The sequence below is a fragment of the Bacillus rossius genome, assembly GCF_032445375.1.
Source record: "Bacillus rossius redtenbacheri isolate Brsri chromosome 4 unlocalized genomic scaffold, Brsri_v3 Brsri_v3_scf4_1, whole genome shotgun sequence".
NCBI lineage: Eukaryota > Metazoa > Arthropoda > Insecta > Phasmatodea > Bacillidae > Bacillus > Bacillus rossius.
Window position 1 is genome coordinate 6,326,383 of NW_026962010.1, and position 20,180 is coordinate 6,346,562.

General features: G+C 40.1%; 1 protein-coding gene across 1 annotated transcript in view; it reads right to left on the bottom strand.

Annotated features, from left to right (window-relative positions):
* LOC134541655 (dystrophin, isoforms A/C/F/G/H-like) overlaps window positions 1-20,180 on the bottom strand; it is a 935,715-nt gene that overhangs the window by 837,714 nt on the left and 77,821 nt on the right. Inside the window, exons 4-11 of the mRNA XM_063385245.1 lie at window positions 18,731-18,808; window positions 17,040-17,132; window positions 16,315-16,404; window positions 15,868-16,066; window positions 7,124-7,272; window positions 4,301-4,480; window positions 1,716-1,897; window positions 722-957 (exon numbers count right to left, since the gene is read on the bottom strand). Coding sequence (XP_063241315.1) covers window positions 722-957; window positions 1,716-1,897; window positions 4,301-4,480; window positions 7,124-7,272; window positions 15,868-16,066; window positions 16,315-16,404; window positions 17,040-17,132; window positions 18,731-18,808 — 1,207 coding nt within the window. The remainder of the gene's footprint in view (window positions 1-721; window positions 958-1,715; window positions 1,898-4,300; window positions 4,481-7,123; window positions 7,273-15,867; window positions 16,067-16,314; window positions 16,405-17,039; window positions 17,133-18,730; window positions 18,809-20,180) is intronic.

A 20,180-nucleotide genomic window follows, 5' to 3' on the forward strand; every position in this document is an offset into this window, starting at 1 on the left:
TACTTGGCAAAAAACAACAATGGTTTTATTATGTGTGCATTGCACATAACTAAGTAAATAAGCATTACCAAATTTTTTATTATATTTATTTTAAATATTAATATTTTTGTTATAATTTATGAAAAATGTTGGTTAAACCCTATTTAAAAGAATTAAAGTTTTCAGAAAAAACATTAATTTTGCATGACTAAATTTTGTAAAATGTTTGTAGTTAAATTGTAATTTACTACTTCTGATATTGAGGTTATTTGTAAATAATATACAAAAGTATTAAAATGATTTATGAAGGTTTATGGAGTATGTTGAAATTTTATCAATATAAAGAAAAGAAAAAAAAACCTTAATACAGTCCAACCTGATTTCTGCTCGACATAGCTGACCTGGAGGAGGTTGCAGTTAGTTTACTCGTAGTCACTGCTGAAGCCAGGCCAGGCGAGTGCACATGAGAGCCTGCGGAGCGAACCCAGCAGTGGAGCTCCCACAAGCCTGTCTACTGTTCCAGAACGTTGGGCCGATGCATCCCCGTCAGCATAGCTGCCTTCCGAGCAGTTCACCCGGGTTCGATTCCCGGCAAACGCACGCATCTTTTTTTTTTTTAATTTTAACTTCATGTTTTTATTTCATGATGTTTTCTCAGATGATATTATACTTGTCATGCTCTCGTGTAGTTGAACGTGATACGACTAGTCGGAATCAGTCGGGAGCCGGGGCTGTGACGTACCGCTGTCGCAGCCGGCCTCGTCCACCACCACCACCATGTGGGACAGTTCGTCCACCACGTGCTGCTGCTGCTGCAGGTCTCGCTGCAGGGCCCCGTGCTGCTCCAGCTGGGAGCCCAGGCTCGCGCGGTCAGGCGTTGCGTCCGCCAGGCGCGAGATGCGGTCCTCGGTGGCCGTGAGCCACTGCCGCAGCCGGCCCAGCTGCTGCTGCTGCAGCGCGATCAGCGCCTCGTGGATCCTGCCGCACGCACCCCTCGCTGCACTCCACGTACCTCACACTTGCACGACTTCCTACCACTGGCCACCGGTCAGGGCCTCACTGACCCTCGGGCTGATTAGGCTGTGGGGGGGAAGGGCGTGCTGAGATCGTGTCTTCGCGTGCACTATTGATCTAGCATCATCGCACCTACCCTACATATTCCAACCAGACCGAGACAAAAACACCTAAAACTAAATGCGCCGTGAACTGGGAAAAAAAGCTCGGGACTCCCTGATTTTTTAACAATAAATTATTTTTGAAAATTTAAAAAAAGCCACACGTGAAAACGAAACGCTGACTCGTCGCCTGGCCGGAGGGCGAAGGGCGTGTCCTCGTAATTAATCCCAGGGCGGTCAGGACTCTTGATCAGTCGCTGCCACCGGTAGATAATATTTACTAGCATCTCACAGGAAGAGAGCTCGAACAGGGTGCGTGACACCGAGACGCAATGCAAGTTAAAATTCAAAAACCTACACTCGTACAACAAAAAAAAAATGTTATGCCTATTTAAATATTATGTGTTATTTTAAAAAAACAAGTTGAAAAAATATGAAAATATCTGCGGTACACTGAAAGTTAACTGCTAACAGCTGTTAGCTAACACCTAGTTTATAGCTAACTGTTATTACCGAAATTCCAATTTTTAGATAAGGTTAGTTTACAATAATGGTGTAGACCACAAACATGTAGACAATATGTATAGTACAATTAAAGACAGTGGATAAGCGGAAACTAACTTGGTTTGCCTCTCCATTGCCTTGACGCGAAGGTTCTCCCAGCGGGAGTTGAGCAGTCTCATCTGCACCCGGACCTCATCCTCCTCGTCCCGGGTCAGACCGCCCTCCGCCAGCATGCGTGCTCCCTCCTCCAGCACGGCTCCCACGCCCTCCTGGTGTCCGGACAGCTCCAGCAGGAACCCCTGTCGACCAGCCGGAGTCCACGCACTCAACAACTATATATCTGTTCTCAACTGTGTGTTACCCGGGTGTCTAACACAATATTACAACTCCGTAACATATTGAAGTAGCTTGGCTTATGGGTTGTAGCCGTGTCCTTGGCGAATAATTCACCGACATTTTGGTCAACATTGCAGTCGCCATCATCAGGGAGCAGTTACCTACTGAGGTTCTAAGCGAGGTACTAAGAACCTCAGTAGGTAACTGCTCCCTGATATTGGCGACTGCAATGTCGACCGAAACGTCGGTGAATTATTCGCCAAGGACACGGCTACAACCTAGAAGCCAAGCTACTTCAGACAATGGCCGTGAAAGCCTGCGAGCATCCATAATATATCACCCTTAATTCATACACTCGAAAACAATGTCTATTGTTACATGCTGTACGTGCTAGGAGGCAAGGCCAGGTACCTGAGCGGGCCTTCCAGCGAGTCTGGCTGCGGCCAACACGGGCGCTGACGTCACACATGCCACGCATGCCCGGCCGGATTACAAGGGTCTGGCTACCTCTCCCCCTCCGCTCCCCTCTCACCCTCATGCCTCGGGCTATTGTCAGACACTTTTAGCAGCCTGTGAGAATACTGCGGGCCTACAGAGGATGCCGCCGAGCTTGGAGAACGTGACTTGGGGTCATTCTCGAAGTTTCGGGCGTCGGGCGTCGGGTCGTCCCGGGATGACGCGACTCGTCACAGCCGCTCTCGTCCGTTCGAGAAGGACGCCAGGGGTGTATAAGCAGAGACGCCGGCTTCCGCGGAGTTCCGAGAGTTCATAGAGTTCCGCGAGTGAAGGGAAGTGCGACATCGGTGAAGAGGGTGAGAGACCCCTCCGAGAGCGGCTCGACCCGGAGCGACGGGACCTGAGAGTGCGACTGAGTGGCGCGAGGCTGTGTGTGTGGACAGGCGCAGGGTAAGGGGCGAACCACTGTCGAGCCTGGCTCCAGTGAGGAGTGCGATCTGCGGAACTAGACCGACATTAAGCGACTTGCGAATAAACATTTTTAAGTACAATAATTTATTAGTAATGTAAATATTATTAATTAATAGCACTGTAATAAAACTTAATTGGGCTACCCTTTACGAACCCCGTTCTCACATAAGTTCGTAAATTTTTTATTATATATATAATACTTATCTAATCACCTTTATTATAATTTCAGATATATATATTTTACATATAAATAAAACAGATTTAAATAAAATAACCAAAATATTTATAGTAAAATATAACCTCAACGTCGCAAGTGAACAACTATAGTTAGCCCCTGACACTATAAGGCTGTTATTTCAAGACATGGAAAAAGGGTTTAGGTGTTTAATATATTACTCCTGTACTAGTGCATGATAGGACACAGTCAATCTCCTATTTTTAGAGAACGAATTTTGGTGTTATGTCGGTTGCCTTTCTGTTGCCCAAATTCCGCGCATGCGCAGAGCTTACTTTATAGTTAATTTCGTCCATTTCTGGCGCCATTAACTCAACTGTGATCATCGGGGGATATACCATGTGTGTTTGTGTGCCAAATGAAAACTTCATGATAGCGAAACTATCCTGAAATATATTTTGTACACTTTAAAGATCATAACAACAAATAATCGCAACTTTAAAAGTACTTGAAAAATTAGACAGGCCGTTTTATTTTTGTACGTTGGTGCTGTTATCTCTAGTATTTTTCAGTAACAAATGTATCCATGGTTGTAAAATGTCCGCTAGAATGCGCTGAAACCAGTTTCTAGCCTCGCGCAAAGAACTGTTTATTAAAACGGTTACCGATTTGTTTCCTTACTGGTATTCGGTTTGAACACGTTTTGGAATACCGCCCGCGAGTTAGGTAGTGGGTGTTTCCCAACAAGACGGTGCTTATTCGCTACCTTACCCTAAAGTCTTGGAATACCGCCCTAAGAGCAGGAGTGCTGGCAACAGTGAAGGCACCAAACTGCTGATGTGCTATCTTCGCATTAAGAACGCCCCTTTATGGGGCTAAAAGTGGAGTTCCTATTCTACCTACAATACCAAAAAAAAAGGGGGGGGGGGGGGTTGTCTGTAAAGTCGTTTACAGACGATAATTTTACGTGATAACGTCATAAGAAAACAATTATGAAAAATTAATTTTCAAATATTATTTACAGTTTTTGCAATTTTAATTTAAATAATTTGTTTAAATATAATAAGGAACAATTAATTTTAAAAAAAAAACTGCCTTAACCTGTTTGATTTTACAGAAGATTTTCTCGCACGGTGGTTGGCCGGTTCCTGCACGCTCGGCTCATGCGGAACGTGACATTTTTCGTGCGTGCAGCCGGCGTTCATCGATATGACGTTATCACGTCGAGAACATGCATGTGAAACTGGCAAGCAACACCGCTGACCTCGTGCGAGTGGAACTGCTGCTTGGCGGCGTCCAGGCTGTCCGCGGACAGCTCGGAGTGGCTGAGCGTGTCCTCGGCCTCCAGCAGCCACGCCAGCACCTCCTCCAGCGCCACCTGGTAGCCGCCCAGCTCCACCGACACGTTGGTGGCCAGGCTGAGCGGCCGCTGCTGCGTCTCGCCCTGGGCCCACCACGCTCTCACTCCCCCTGCCACTCTCCCGTACTCTCACACGTACAGTTCTTTCCTTACATTCAAGCATTTAATCACTGAAATTCGATTCCATTAACGTGCACTTATTTCATTACAAACAGGTTCTTTTTGATGCTTTTTTCATGTAATTTTACTTCATTTTATTTAGTTAATTACATCTGGGTACAATTCATTTCATTTGTATTAGTATTAAGTGATTTTGCTTGTTGTACTGCCACTTTCTCCTGTGTTGGTGGGGTCTTTGAACGGTTATGCTGTGAGATCCTGAAGTGAGCAACAAAATGTAGTTACGCAAGTCTGTATGTTTCTCTATACAAGTCAGGGTATGACTGCTTTATTTTGTACTTATATACGTGTTTTTTTTTTTTTTTTCAACAGTCACACATTCTGGGCAACATACTTGATTCAGTTGTAGGCACTTGGGTTGGATAACTAAAGTAAGCCTCAGTTGTTAACATAGCAATTGCTGAACTCTATATCACATTTCGTGTAGTGTCAGCAAGAAATTCAGAGAAAAGAATTTTTACCGCCTACAGAAAATAAAAATTTTTTTTTTGGGGGGGAAAAAGTACTATTTAAAATGGAAGAACTATTTGGAATAATAATGTTTAAACTAGTTTTCTTTTGATGTGGTTGTCATGTCTGACCAGGGAAGTAAACATAGGGTAGAGTAAAAAATGCATGCAAGCATAAAGACTGGGCACACACGAAACAACTTACCTACCAACTTAACTGTTAAATAAGAGTGCTATGGCGCACTACTGAACATATAGTCTCCTGACCCCAGAACTGCCTCAGAGACCGTGAGCCGACATCCACACAACCCACCCACCCACCACTCGGCACTACCTTGTACTACAGTCAGACATGTCTCATATGGATACTGCTCGGCTTGTGGTCCCTAGCCACAGCTCCATGCCCCAGTGCTGCCAACCTCCTGGCCATGAACCCACAAGTGAGGTCCAGCTGCAAATGTGAGCAGGCAACCCACGAGAACTACACAGGTGGCATCAAGTGTGGCGAATCAACCTTAGAAATACCGCGAGTGTTAGATGACTGTAGCAACCACATGCCACGCCTCACATGCAATGAGAAGCTTCCAGAGCCCATGACTAGGGACTGGAAAAATTCGCGGTTTCAATGACCACTAGGATAGACTCCACGATTCTCTATGTACTCGGGCAACTATCACCTGGTCATTGGCTACCGACTCGGGACACCTGTTTACTGCGATTCTTATGATTCGATACTTCTTTTGTTGAGTGTTTGCCATTGGCTCAGAGTCCTTCAGGTAAATTGCGGTCCAATCAATGACGCAGCATTAAGCTAAACGAGTTTGGATTCCAGCCTGTCTCGAAAGGAATCCGCGAATTTTTCCAGTCTCTACCCATGACTAACTACACTTAGGGAAGTTCAGCTGATGTGGCTGCAGCCCTATCAGCTTTGCCGTTCCACCCCAATTTCAGAATTATAGTTTTCTTTAAAAGAAGTGACACGTTCGTTTTTTTAGTGTGATGGCTTTCAACCTGGGTACATCCTAAAATCGAGTGGCACAGTGCGTACCTGAATAATACCTGAATTAATTCGAACAATAACCGTTTCAATTAAGAAAAATTAATTTTAACACAGCTGTGTAGAATCACAGCCACCGACCTTTAAAAGTTTGTAATTTTTTTTTTAATGTGTCACTTTAAGCACTATCCAGTTGGCAGAATGTTTCATATTATTTAATTATATTTATTTGGTTAGCAAAGTTGGCAATATGGTAAAAGATATTTTACCCAGGAGGTGGCCACGTCTGCGTTATTACATGGTGTGTGTGTGTGTGTGTGTGTGTGTGAAGTCATTTTTTCTTCTTCAGGCAATTGTTGCGCCATGTTGGTTAGACGCCCGAAACATTGGTTGTAGTGTGGTGTTTGCATTGTGGAAACAGTTTTAAATGAATATTTTTTTTAACGAAAGTGACTTTTTAATGACGGAGAATATAATGCATACTTACTAACCATCATCTGACGTTATCAAGCACCATTTCCGCCATTTCCGCCATGTTTTGGGCGGAACAAAATGGCAATGACGAGTTTACTACGTGACAGCAAGCCGGCTCCTGACAATTCCTAACTCCATACATTTAACATCACAATAACACCTGCTTTTCATACAAATAGGCTAAATGTAATTTTTAAAGTTGAAATATTACTTAGAAGAGAAAATTATTCTCAAAATTTAAGAATTGGTAATGAGAGAATATATGACATAAAAAGCAATCAATTTCATATATATATAATCAACATGTTTATGTAATGTATTCTGGATATACATTTATATTTTAAAATATTTAACCAACCAAAGAAGTCATTTTTATGGCATGTTAATGGACAAGTAGGCTACATACACAATATCATGCACAATATCAAATAGGTAACTTACAAGTAAATTTATATTCGCAAGTGGTAACCCTCTAGGTATATATACATTTCAGAAATCCACAAAAAAATATGTTATTAATATGATTTTTTTTTAAATTTAAATACCAAATTTAAGACTTGTTTCGAAATAAAATCACAGTAGAGTATGCCACATTAAGCATGCTAACGTAAAATGAGTAAGACTTACCTCCACTCCTGGAGACGCTATGGAACTGGAGTCAGAATGTATGGATAAATCCAGGTTGCTGACATCCATTTCGGAATGAGGAAGTGATTGGAAAAGGCACATGACATACATCATGATTGATTTCTTGTCTGGTACAGATGTGTTCACATCTAGAGACAGCACAACGAAGCTTTCAACATAACTCTGAACATCTAGTGATTTTAAACAAATTTATGATAAAAATTGAAAATGTAATCAAAACACTATTATCACAATATTTGAAAAAACTATGCACTCTACATCACACATAAGCTTTTTAACATATTTACTTGTTTAATTCACAGTTTCCCTATTTCATTAAAAAGTAAAAAAAAAATTAACCCAGTGATATTGTAAATCAGAAACTATCTACCATAATTATTTTTGAACAAGATACTACGTAAATGTCACAGTCATAATTTGGAAACAGTTTATTTTTATACACGAACTGAAACATAGTATATTGTTCAGATAATCTATTTTATTTATTTGAGTTTTAATTCTTGACGACAGCCAATCACTAGAGACATGCATATTTCGCGATTGCGATAAAACGAATTTTTACGCGAATTTGAGTACATTTTTAAGAATAACGCGAATTTCTCACATTTTGGATAATAACGCGAAATCCTTGAATTTTCGGCGAACAGTCAGAACATTTTCCTCATTCGAACACGGCAATTCAATTTGTAAATACAGTAACAAACGTGAAACAACAAAAAACCAAAGATAACTACCCACACAGTGTATTTTATAACATGAAAAGTTGCTTTTATTTCTAAACATGTAACAATTTAAGCCTAGGCGTGTAAAAGTCCGAGTAATTACAGCAGGAGACAATCTAATGTACTAATGTACTAGGGAAAAACGTAAACTCACGAATATAGAAACGTAACGGAAATGTCGGAAATATTACGTGGCTGATCGTAACATTGTAAGTGCTGATACTGTATTTATGTCACAACTTAGCCGAAATACTGGTACGAGACATGAACTTCACAAGATAAAATGAGTGGAATCTTGGTAACTGTTTTATACGTATTATATAATTTCGGAAGTATTATACTGTTGACGCATATTTTTTAAACTAACCATTTATTTGTGGGGATCGTAAATTATTAATTATTGGTATCAAGACATCAAGATGAACGTAAACTTGAACATGTCACGGCAGCGAGTAAGCGGGTGCGTATACCAATAAACTGGTATTAGAACTGGACAAAACTGGTACACGGGAGGTGGAGCTTATATTTTTTTCCGCTAGGCTCGCTTCTATTGGCTGGCTGCTGATGGAAGGTCACGAGTCTGGGCGGAGCATTGAATGAGTTATACTGCGCATGCGCAGCTCAGAGAACAGACGCCGCACTGGGCCGCACTGTAACAACAGATGATCGAGTACAATGACCTTTCTCCGCGCAAGGCGCGCAATTGACGGTAAATTTTCATCAATTTGCGCCCCTTTTTTATTTATTTTTACTGTGTAATGTAGCCCGTTCTGAACGCGGCAGGATGCGACTGTATTTTAATTAACTTTAACGTATTTCTTACTTTTCCCTTTATTTACACTTTCCCGCTTTTTACACTTTTTTACTTTGTCCCCATGAAAAGTGCAAATAAGGGGTTTTGCTGTATTTTGATATTCGGCTCGCCTGGACAGTCGATTATCACGGTGTTTACAGCAGGTTGTTTCTCGAAGCGTTGTTCTCTTATATAGTCTTTAGCGTTGTTTGTCCATTGCGTCCATTTTTATTAACCAAATACCAAATTTAAAATGCAAACACGGTGACGATTCGTAACATTCTGTTGTGCGCAAGTTAAAGTTTAACGGGTCGAATTTTGTTACAGATAGTTTTCAACGTCTGTGAAATAAATTAAAGGTGTACAATTTAAAGGTCGGCTAAAACATTAGGCCTATTAAAATGCCTAAAGTGCCGGTAACTGCAAAACAGCGAGCCTCTGAATTTTCTCAACACGGACTTTATGCTAGTGATTCAACCACACTTTTTTGTCGTCACTGTAATGTCACCGTCTCTTGGGATAGGAAAGACTCATGTGAAAAACATGTAGGCAGTGAAAAACACAAGAAGCGTCTCTCTTCATTGCAAGGCTCATCTAGTGCGTCTGAACGCCAGTCGTCAATATCTTCAGCGTTTCAGACAGCAAAAAATAATGTCCAAAAAGACAAAAAGTTGGAATTTATAAAGGAAACAGCAGAGACCTTTATAAAGGCAAATATACCCCTTGAAAAGCTTGATGATCCTAATATCAGGGCATGGCTGAACAAATACATCGAAGGTGCTGGAGACATGCCACTTGCGAGAACAGTCCGTGAGAAATATGTAGGGGACATAGCCAAATGCAGAATTGAAGATGCCAAAACTGCATTAAAGGACAAAAAAATTGACATACTGTGCGACGAAACAACAGATAAAATGGGTAGGTGTGTATTTGTTGTTTTATTTAGAATTCTGAATCTTCAACAGGATAAACCAGAAATATTTGTTGCAGGAGTTCACTTTCTTGAAGCTGCTAATGCCACAAACTGTGTGAGGGCAATTTTAGATTCACTCAAAATGTACAATGTACAGTATGGTGATGTGCTCTCAGTAGTAACCGATGCTGCTCGTTATATGACCAAGGCTGTTAGTACTCTCGAAGTAATCCTTGGAGACCAGTTAACGCATGTCCAGTGCTGGGCACATAAGTTAAATCTAGTTGGCAATGTCTGGGTGAAAGAGTTGCCTGAGTTGAACAATGCTATGAGCAAAATAAAAAATGTGTTCAACAACACCAGGAAAAGAAGGCACCTGTATGCTAGCTTTCTTGAAGAAAAGCATGGAGAGAAACGTCCATTGTTCCCACTTCCTGTTGTTACTAGATGGAATTCCTGGTTCAACAGCGTTTTTTATGTAGCAGACTACATACATGACATTGTTGATTTCTGCAAAACAGATGAACTAAAGGCAACACAAAATTCAGGGGTTGAGTTTCTGTGTTCACTCACAGAAAATGACATTTCTCTCATTCTTTGTCAAGCTGTCTTTGTGAAAGAGCATGCCAAGAGCCTTGTAGAGCTAATACAGAAACTTGAAGGTTCTTTGTATCCAACTGCCCATTCACTATATGGGGACTTGCAAGGTATAAAAAAAAAATTTGAAAACATCACTCGTGGCATTTATTTTGAGGCAACCAGTAGAGCTTTGTCTAACATGCCCCCCGCTAAAGCTGCTGAAGCTAAAGTGTCCATCACAAGAACAGCAACACAAGCCCTTTCCAAACTGAACTCTCTCATGACAACTGACCCAAGTAGAAAGAGATTTGAAGCAATTCAAATTTTTAGTCAGGAAAGTTTGTTGCTTGCTAAATTAAACCCAGAAATGGTGCAGAAACTGAAAACTGTCCATAGTCTCTACTCCATAAGCACTGAAGAATTAACAGCTGGTTTTGGTCAGCTTCAGGACATTGTTACAAAACAAATGGAAACAGACAATTCAGTGGACGTAGTGAAGTCATTGAATGTAGTAAAGCTGTCACAGCCATTGTTTGCTTCCAGCTGCCTTGAAGCCATCTGGATGCCTTCTGCAAACGTTGACTGTGAACGATTTTTGTCCTCATATAACACAGTCTTAACAGACCGCAGGACAAATTTAAGTGAGGCTAATTTGTGTATCATGGCTACTTTTGCTTTCGAGAGCTAAAGTTTGAGGATTTTGTTCCATGTGTTTATGTCACTATTTTAGAGACTTCATATTTATTCTTGCTGGTTTAGGTACTAAAATATTTTCAATTACTGTATGTAAAAAGTGATGTGTAAATTCGATTGTAAATTACTGCTGCTAGTGCAACTGTACAATGCAAGAATGTGTCCAAAATTTCAAGGTATGCTTAGCTTAATTTTTTTAATTTATAGTGCTAAAACTATTTAAAAAATAACACCGCTTTTGATGTATGATAACACCACTTTTAAGGGTAAATAACAACGAATTTTGCTATAAAATAAACCCCAAAACTGCATGTCTCTACCAATCACTAAAGATGACTGAACACATCACAAATTAGATGAAAGAAGACTTTGACTGAGGTCCATAGCAAAGAATCAAATCAGTATCAGACCTGGTATAACAAGAGCACAGAAATTGTGGGAATTTTATAAGAAACTTCAGGACTCACTATGTTACAGCTATACAAGTACACAACTGACAACTTCCAATGTATTACAAAAAATAAACTTTGAGTTGATTTGAGAGTTTTTTAGTTGTTGTTGGCTGCTGCTGTTTTGGATTTTTTTATGTTGATAATGTTTTAGTGGTAATTATTCTTGTTGATTGTGGTGGTGGTGGTGGTAGCTGAGGTAACCACAGTAGTGTTCTTGTTGTTATTTCAGTAATTTGTTGTAGTTCATTTAGTAAAACATTACAAATCATAGAATACATCCACCATTGTACATATCAGTTAATTAGAAGGCTGTGCATATAGAATGATAGATTAGCAATATAATACAAATGTGTCAGAATTTATAACTTTATAACCATGGGGACAAGAGAATAAGGTCTTGTACTAAGCAGAAATTTTGAAAGGAAGGCGAAAATAAGTAGCAAATAAAGCACAATAAGATTAATTTGTGTGTTTAAGAGTGGTGAATGTACCTTAATGACGTCAAAGCATTGAATACAATTATACATATAGAAGTCGCAAAACCATAACATTTCATTACACTTTAGATCACTAGTAGGATCGCCCGACACGAGATGGCATTGTAATCGCCTCATCAATCTTGTGGTGCCGCTGTGCGGTGGGCAGTGGGAATTACCTAAAAACAGAGCTTTTTCTCCGTCTAAACAACACACGAGTATAAATATAAAATGAAAGTGCCTTTTTACGCCAAAGGAGAATACACCTATCCCTCACTTGGCACGTCTTCAGATTGCGCGGGTTCATTTAGCGCGATGTGAATTTTACTGCCCCAGCTCGGTCCGGGGCTCGGCTCGGAGGGAACTGCCGTCCGACGGCGAGCCGAGCATGCTCGGTCTGACAGAGGCCGGACCAGCCCATATGCTCGGCGAGCATGTCCGCTAGTGTGTGGGGCGCTTAACGCTCTGCTAGTTACCAAGGTTGACCAGGAACTCGGTCCATGCCGGGGCGTGCGAGACTGAATGTGCCCAACCCATCGAGAGACGAAGAGAAACGCCGCTACCTTCCAAGTAAGCGGTACCCGCCCAGTGCAACTGCACCTGGGATAAACTCGTTAAACTCGGACGCGTCCAGTGAGCTTGTTAGCAAGAAATATGTTGTTTTTTTATGAAGCCCGGAACTGCCTAGTTTGCCCCCTTACGAAGTATATATGCACAGAAACTATGAAAGAAAGAAATACCACTAGTGGGACTAATGTAAAATAGGTGTAGGATAGCATTAGTTTGTAGCATATTTATTCTTTGGCAGCCGTATGAGTAAATTCTAGGCCCAATTTAAAATTATAATCGAGTGCAAAAATGATGTTGACAGTTGAGAAACTGCCTCCTTTTCCAATATTGTATTTTTTTGATCAGGCTGCTTGTTACCGCAACAATAGTATGTTCATATTTAGTGTCATTGGTAAAGAATTTATTTTTGGTCAGTTTAGAAAATTATCATATGCGGGTAATTTCAAACCAAATTAACTTTTCATAAATGATTTTCGGTATTGAGCTAAGGTATGATATAAGCTCACTGTCATTGTACAGAGATTTGTAATGATTTGGCTTAAAAAATTTTGGGAGCATAATAAAATGCTTTATAATTTTTTAATTTATAGCTACGATCACCTACTCGCGACTTAAAAAAATGGAACATAATTTTTCCTTGATTGTATATATGTGTTTTGCTCACACTAAGAATCTAAAGTCAGGGGTGGTAATGCACCCATTTCTTTGTGCCGTTTTGACAAGCTATGGCGGTAATTTTGAAGAGACGCAACCCTGGTATGTGTGGAGTCATGCCTCGCGACCCAGTGTAGTTGGTTGTGAGCCACATGTGTTCCCGTTTTAAGTATACATTAAATAGCAAAATGTAAAGCACCTAATCCCAATCCCCACTAGACCTCAAATAATAATATCCCCAGGATAAAGTGTGCAGCGGACGTCTCCGCATTTTTCAAGTCCGCGTGCTTGCAACCACCACCCCCCCCCCCTTACTCGCCCGGCCTGTTCCCCTCTCTTGTCTTTGTGTTTCAGTGACGTATTTGTACCATGTAGTATTCTCTTCCCCTTATTTTTCCCCTTCTGCGCCTGCGCAGTGGGGGTTGTGTGTGCTTATTTAAGGCCGTGTCGGCATTTTGAAGCCTCTTTCGTTCTTTAATTTTCGGGTCGTTCACTTGACCTTGTTTCTCGCTGCCGCGCCGTCATGTTTAGTTGCTCCGACAGTTGTTTGTTATCTAGCTTCACGCGTCACCGGTGTTGTAAATATTTCAGTCTAAAGCTTGACTTGTAACTTTTTTAATTCATGTATTCTTGCTTTTAGCCTTCAGTGTTGAGCGCCTTGACATATGCTGCCTTGCTGGGATTGTTGTTTGGTCGGGCTATATTCACCTCCACGCGAGTTCGCTTCTAGTGTGTTGTGGCCTTACACTGGGTCAATGTACAGGTGGAACCACGAGCCGGTACACCCTTGGTGGCTGTGCGCCGGTGTCATAACTAGGACGCTCGAGGTTTGTTATTCGCGGTTCTTCTTTCCGTGCTTGGGACACCTCCTGCGTAATGCACGTTTCTTTCGTGCTTTGCTTGGCTTGTCTCACTGCTTGTGTGGGCCTACCGCTCGTCTTTGATAGTGGCCGTGGTTCCTTTAGTTAGTTTATTTCTTCCTTTGAGGCCGAGCTTTCCCTGGTTTGCGACGGGTGTTTACTGTCTCTCACGGGCCTTTGAGGCGTGTCATTTTGTTATCTCACGTTCTTGAGAGTGTTGCTTAATTGTACTGTCGCTTTTGCGTGGGCGATTTGTTTCCCGTTTCGCGAGTCTGTTTCCTAGGGATGTGACGCTTGTATTGCGCACATAATCCTGATTTTTTTTGACGTGATAACGTCTTATAAATCAATAAACGCTGGCTGCACGCACGAAAAATTGTCACGTTCCACCTGAGCCGAGCGTGCAAGAACCTGCCAACCACCGTGCGAAAAAATCTTCTATAATATCAAACAGGTTAAGGCAGGCTTTTTAACTAATTGTTCGTGATTATAATCAAACAAATTATTCAAATTTAATTTGCAAAAACTGTAAACAATATTTGAAAATTAAAAAGTATGCCATTTTTCATCATTTTTTTCTTATGGCGTTATCACGTAAAATTATCGTCCGTAAACCGACTTTGCAAACATCCCCCCCCCCCCCCCCCCCCCTATTTTTATGATTCTGTATTGCAATGTTTACACCACTTGGTTTTCATGTCACGGGCTTCGTGTATAGTTTATTGTGTGTGATTGCAACACGTTTATTCATGTGAGCATTGTATTGTTGTTCCTCACGTGGCCCGGTGGTTGCATTAGTTTGTGGATATGTATGTCTTGTGGTTCGAGCGTTCATTTTAACCGAGGCTTTTCGGATTACATATACACGCAACTTGTTAGGGTGCACTCACTAGTGGAGTCTAGTTTTTTGCCTAGTAGCTTTGTTGAAATGTATTAGGAGTGACACACCTTTAATAATCTCATGAATAGGTTATGTTACATCTATTTTCTACATTTATAATAGTGTCTATTGTAACACATTTTCTTTACCTTAGTGATATTAGCTTAATTGATATATTGATGCACAATATTTTAGCACTTTGATTGTTTGTATGATCGTACTTTGGAAACGTGTACTTAGCATTGCGATTCTTTATGCGAGCCTTGTTAGGCCTTGTGTTTACACGCTTACCATTTTTTTTAATAAACTTGGAATTTAAGTATTTTTTATAATTCCTCGCTATGAACTCTGTCCTTCACACTATGTTCTTTACTTTGCTGCAATCTTACTGATGTCAAACCAAACTCGTAAACCCTCTGTGTCCTCGTTCTAGCACGAGGCTGCGTCTCTTTGTCTCTGGTGTGCGCGCCGATGTAACTTCCTAGAAGAGGACAACTTGTTCTATGGCCTGTTTATCCAGGGTCGTTCATTAAACCAGCAAGTTGCTTCCCTGCTCACCGCTCAACAGCGCCACCAGCTTCAAGAGACCATTACAATGCCAACTCGTGTCTGATAGTCCTACTAACGTTCTAACATTCACTGTATGACCCAACTTCTATAAATAATGTTTATATTCAATAGTCAAAGTCAGGCAGAGAGCTCGTAACCACCGACAATGGTCTGAGCCAAAACATTGTATCGTTCAAAAACAAATATCACATATTTTGATATTACAGTTAATCCATCAAACGAGAAGTATGTATTATTTAATGGAATGTAATATGATATATATTGCCTTCGGGTGATAGGTATCGGGCCACCCCAACATGAACCACCCCTTGTATACCACCGAGACCACTCCCATTGTGTCTTTTCAGTCTTCTTTGACGAACTTTACATGCATGTGTGTTAGTGTATATGCTATGTGTATTCTAACTGCACTAAAGATGTATCATATAAATGTATGATGACAAAAGGTAACTACATTAAACGAAATGCAAGTGATGAATCATCAACAACAAACGTTAAGTTACCTCTTCCGTTGCTGGAAACCTCAATAGCTAAAATACAAAACTTTAACATGTTACGTACCTTCAGGATCCAGAAGTCTTTCGATACCCAGATGCTCCTGGGCCGTGCGGAATGCATGTTCCAGGCGGGCGTTCGGGTGTTTCCTCGCGATGTTGTTGAAGTCAAACAAGTGCGGCCTCCACCGATGTATCAGGGCGTTAAATGCCAATCCATCAGACCATGATGTTGTAAAGTTCTTTACATCCACTCCTGGATATTCCTTGTCAAGTAAACAAAATAATTTAATTCATTAAATAACCTAAGAGTAATCTACGGTGTTAGTACTACCACAAACACAATTAATTATAGTGTTTACAAAATGAACGAACTAATTATAGACATAGAGAGTTAAAAAATAATTGTAGCTTCTTTTCAATCTGAATCAAAGAAATCATTTTCTTGGAAAAAAAAATATCATTACATAACTAAACGATTAAATTTTCTGCAAAAAAAATCAGAGCTACATACTTTGGTATTTTGTCGGCACCACGCCAAAAGAGTCTTTTCTAGATTCGTCTGTTGCAAATCTGACATCAAGTCCTTTAAGTGGAAATGCACCTGCAAAATAAAGATAATTAACATTATGAGGTGGGATTTACAACCATTTAAATTTACCAGAAAACTGCAGGTTTATAGCTGGTTACAGTATTAAATGCTTTCTGCTAGTGCCACACACTAACCACACAAAGTTCCTGGAATGGAGTAAAATCTCTCCATTAAATCATAATTAAATATTTTTTCCTAGAACACCAGTAAATGAACAAGTTTTAAATGAAGCATTCATAAATATAATTTTTGACTACATTGGTTAGCATTAACAATTATTTCAATATAAAATAAATACAACTCCACAATACATTGCTGTTTGTTTTACTGTTCAGAACATATCTTTGCAGAGTGTGTTTTTTTTTATTAATTACCTATACATAAAATTAAAATTACATACTTTATATAAACAGCAGTTAAACAAATGTAGTTTTAAAACATACGTATAAAACTTAACATTCTTACACCAGTACGAAAAATTTGAAATAAAAGAAAGGATGGTATGTAGAGAACTATATAAATAGTGAATTATTGCAAAATAATGTTTCTTTTTTAGAATTTTTAAACATCATCAAACTGCAATGAGAGAACAGTAAATGATCAATTTCGCTAAACTCAAAAAATTAGTACTAAAATGTAAAACTTACCTGCCAATGTAGTATAATACTCCACACCAAACCTAATGTCAGTTTTGGATTGCCATCAACAATGTCGTTGTTACTAATGTTGACCAGCTTTACCTGGAAAAAAAAAAAACAGAAAAAAAAATGATGATCGAAGTGCATGAATAGGAAAATAAAAGGTGTACACCACATGATTTCAACTCTACCCCCCCCCCCCCCCCCCCCCCCGCGCAAAGCACAAACAACTTTGACTCAATGAAATTCAATACTTTCATGTTGCTGGACTTGTAACATTCTGAACGTCAAACGCGGTACAATGAAATATTGTATCATTGCTGTAATCTATAGATACGTATACCTCCATCAAAGCTACAGGAAACACTGACAGTGGTAACTATGCAGCAACCTGCCCTTGGAAGAGACATTTTTATTTAATGCTCGTCCTGGATTTGGCCATCGCCACTGCAAACACGTCTATCTCCAGGGCCGTCTCTTCTTACCAGCATTAGTTATGTGAGTCACACGTCCAGCAGTGGTGGCCTGCGGATTATCGTAGCAAGCGGGACGCGTGCGTTCAGATAATTACGAGTGTGCGGTCGTGACAGTCAACTCCGTTATGCGATTGGTCAGTACTCAGAAACCTGAACGAGAACTAACATTGGTTAACATCGTGAATGAGGAGTCACAGGTGCAGAGGTACATTAGTTACATCCACCTCAAATAAACTAAGATTTCTTAGTAGTTCCACATAACTAGATCTTCATAGAAACTATGCAAGTAAGCGACCTGCGAGTTGTATTCAGTTGCAAACAGAAGGTTGAGTAAATACGCACGTTGAAGGAAGCTTTAAGTGTTTCAAGGTTTAGAGAGTGCTTCAAAAGCTAATATTCAATGTGAGTAAACCCATTACACGTTAATTTACAATACAAAGATATCTGGAACATTTTTAACCAGTGTTTTACGTAAATTTAAGATGAAATTTTGTTTACAGTATAATTATAGACCGGATAAATTAGCGGATTCGTTTCGCTATAAGCTAAAATACAAATAATTGTACCTTTACGCAACATCTGCTATTGGTTCACTGTTAACCTGGAGGACTGTGGGCCAATCATAGACCCTCAGTCAAAGCAGTATCGAATCACGAGTCTCCCAATTGAGACGCCTCACAAGTCAGCAGCCAATGAACAGGCGAGGTTTGCCCGAGTGTGCAGAGGATCGTGGAGTCTATCCTGGCGGTCATCGAACCCGCGGATTCTTCCAGTCCCTAAGTATAATCCAATATTGCGATGGTGACGCCGAAGATCACAGGTGAGGAGGATGTAATCCAATGTAGCAGCAGTTAAAGTAGAGGTTAAATGTGATGCTGTAATTCAAGATGACGGCGGTATGACATCAAACGACAAAGATTAAGTAGGTGTATTCCAAGATCGCGAGTACTGACTGGAAAGGGTCGCACACCACACCACGACAGAGGGAGAGAGTACAGACTGGAAAGGGTCGCACACCACACCACGACAGAGCGAGCGGCAGCCTGGGCTAGACTCGGCACGACTCTACTACATACGGTATATTTATTGAGATTCAAAACTCAATTTCACACTTTCCACATCGTGTTTCAACAACGCAAAACGTAAATAATACATGTGTGCCACATAAATATGCTTTACACTTGCAAATCAAGATACATTATTACAAAACATATACCTACTTACATTGTTTTGTTCCAGAATCTGAAGCGCCTTGTTTACGTTGTTGAGATGGTGAACACGCATTTTGCCTTTTTCTCTTTTCTGTAATGTAAAAAACACAATTACATGCACAATACAGTTAGGGCATAACCATATGTCCATTACGAAAGAAAACCCCAGAAAGAATGCATGGGTAAGGTTTCTCCGAAATTATTCCATTTATTACATTTGCATTTAAATGGTACATAATTCAAGGAAAAGCAATTTTAAACACTTATTTCAATGAGAGAATGAACTGGTAACAGCACAACAATACATGATGTTCGTAGGTAGGCGATATATAGAAGTGACTGGCAGTAGAACACATAACCAGTAAAGAAGATTAAACAAGAACAAACTTCAGAAATAACATGACTTTTATTAACAACTACACATAACATATTTCGCGTTATAAGGACCTAATGCGATGAATGGTTAAGCTGATCCATTGTGTTTCGACCAGGGGTGTGTCCGGGGGTGTTAGGGGGTATGAAATACTTTCTAGTTTTATAGGAGTTTGAAATTAGAACGAAAAAAATTATCGAAATGATATTTTTAATTATTTATGACGTCTTGAGAATGCACTATCCAAACTATGAATTAGAGAAATTAGAGAATTTAAGATAAACTTCTTCGCTGAGGGGGCTACAATTTTCGAGCGTTACGAAAAATCCGATCGCACGAGGGGAATATTCGGGTAGAGGTGGGGGAACCGGTAGAGGAGAGTGCGTCAGCGGCGACGCCACTCCAACGCATGCACTAGCGGTCGAATGGGAACACGAATGTTTAGAGGCGGGGAATATGAAAGTAGGAGCACGCTATACGCTAGTTGTAAGGGCCGGAAGGTGAGACGGCAGGGGAGAGGTAGAAATGACTCAGCAGTGATGCTACGGAAATTCTAGGAACACTGATTGTGTTTGTCTACTACTCATTGTTCGTAACGGCTAACGATTTACGCTACCATATTTATTTTATTTTATTGAAAGTATCAAAAAATTATTTATTTGTGTAGAAAAGAGTTACTGATTTGTGTTATTAACTTTATAAATATCATTAACTTTTGTGTGAATAGTGTGGTTGAAAATGTAAAAAAATGCTTTTAGACTTAAGCGGATAGCCTTATAAGTGTAATTTATTTTTTGGTAAGTGAACATTGCTTTGAATTTTCAAAATACTTGTGAGATATAATTTATAAGTGTAATTTATATTCGAATGGAGTGGTTTTTTTTTTTTTTTGCCTTTCATTCTATTCAGCTGGAAATCGTGATCTAACATCATGCCTAAAAATAATAAAAACAAATATGCAAAAATGATGTATTATCAAAACAACGTGGGAACAAACCGCAAAAAAGAATGGCGTCAAATGTGCCAGTAGATGGATACGAGGGAACAGGGCTCAGAAAAAGGCCTTTTTTTTTTTTCCATTTCAGATCAT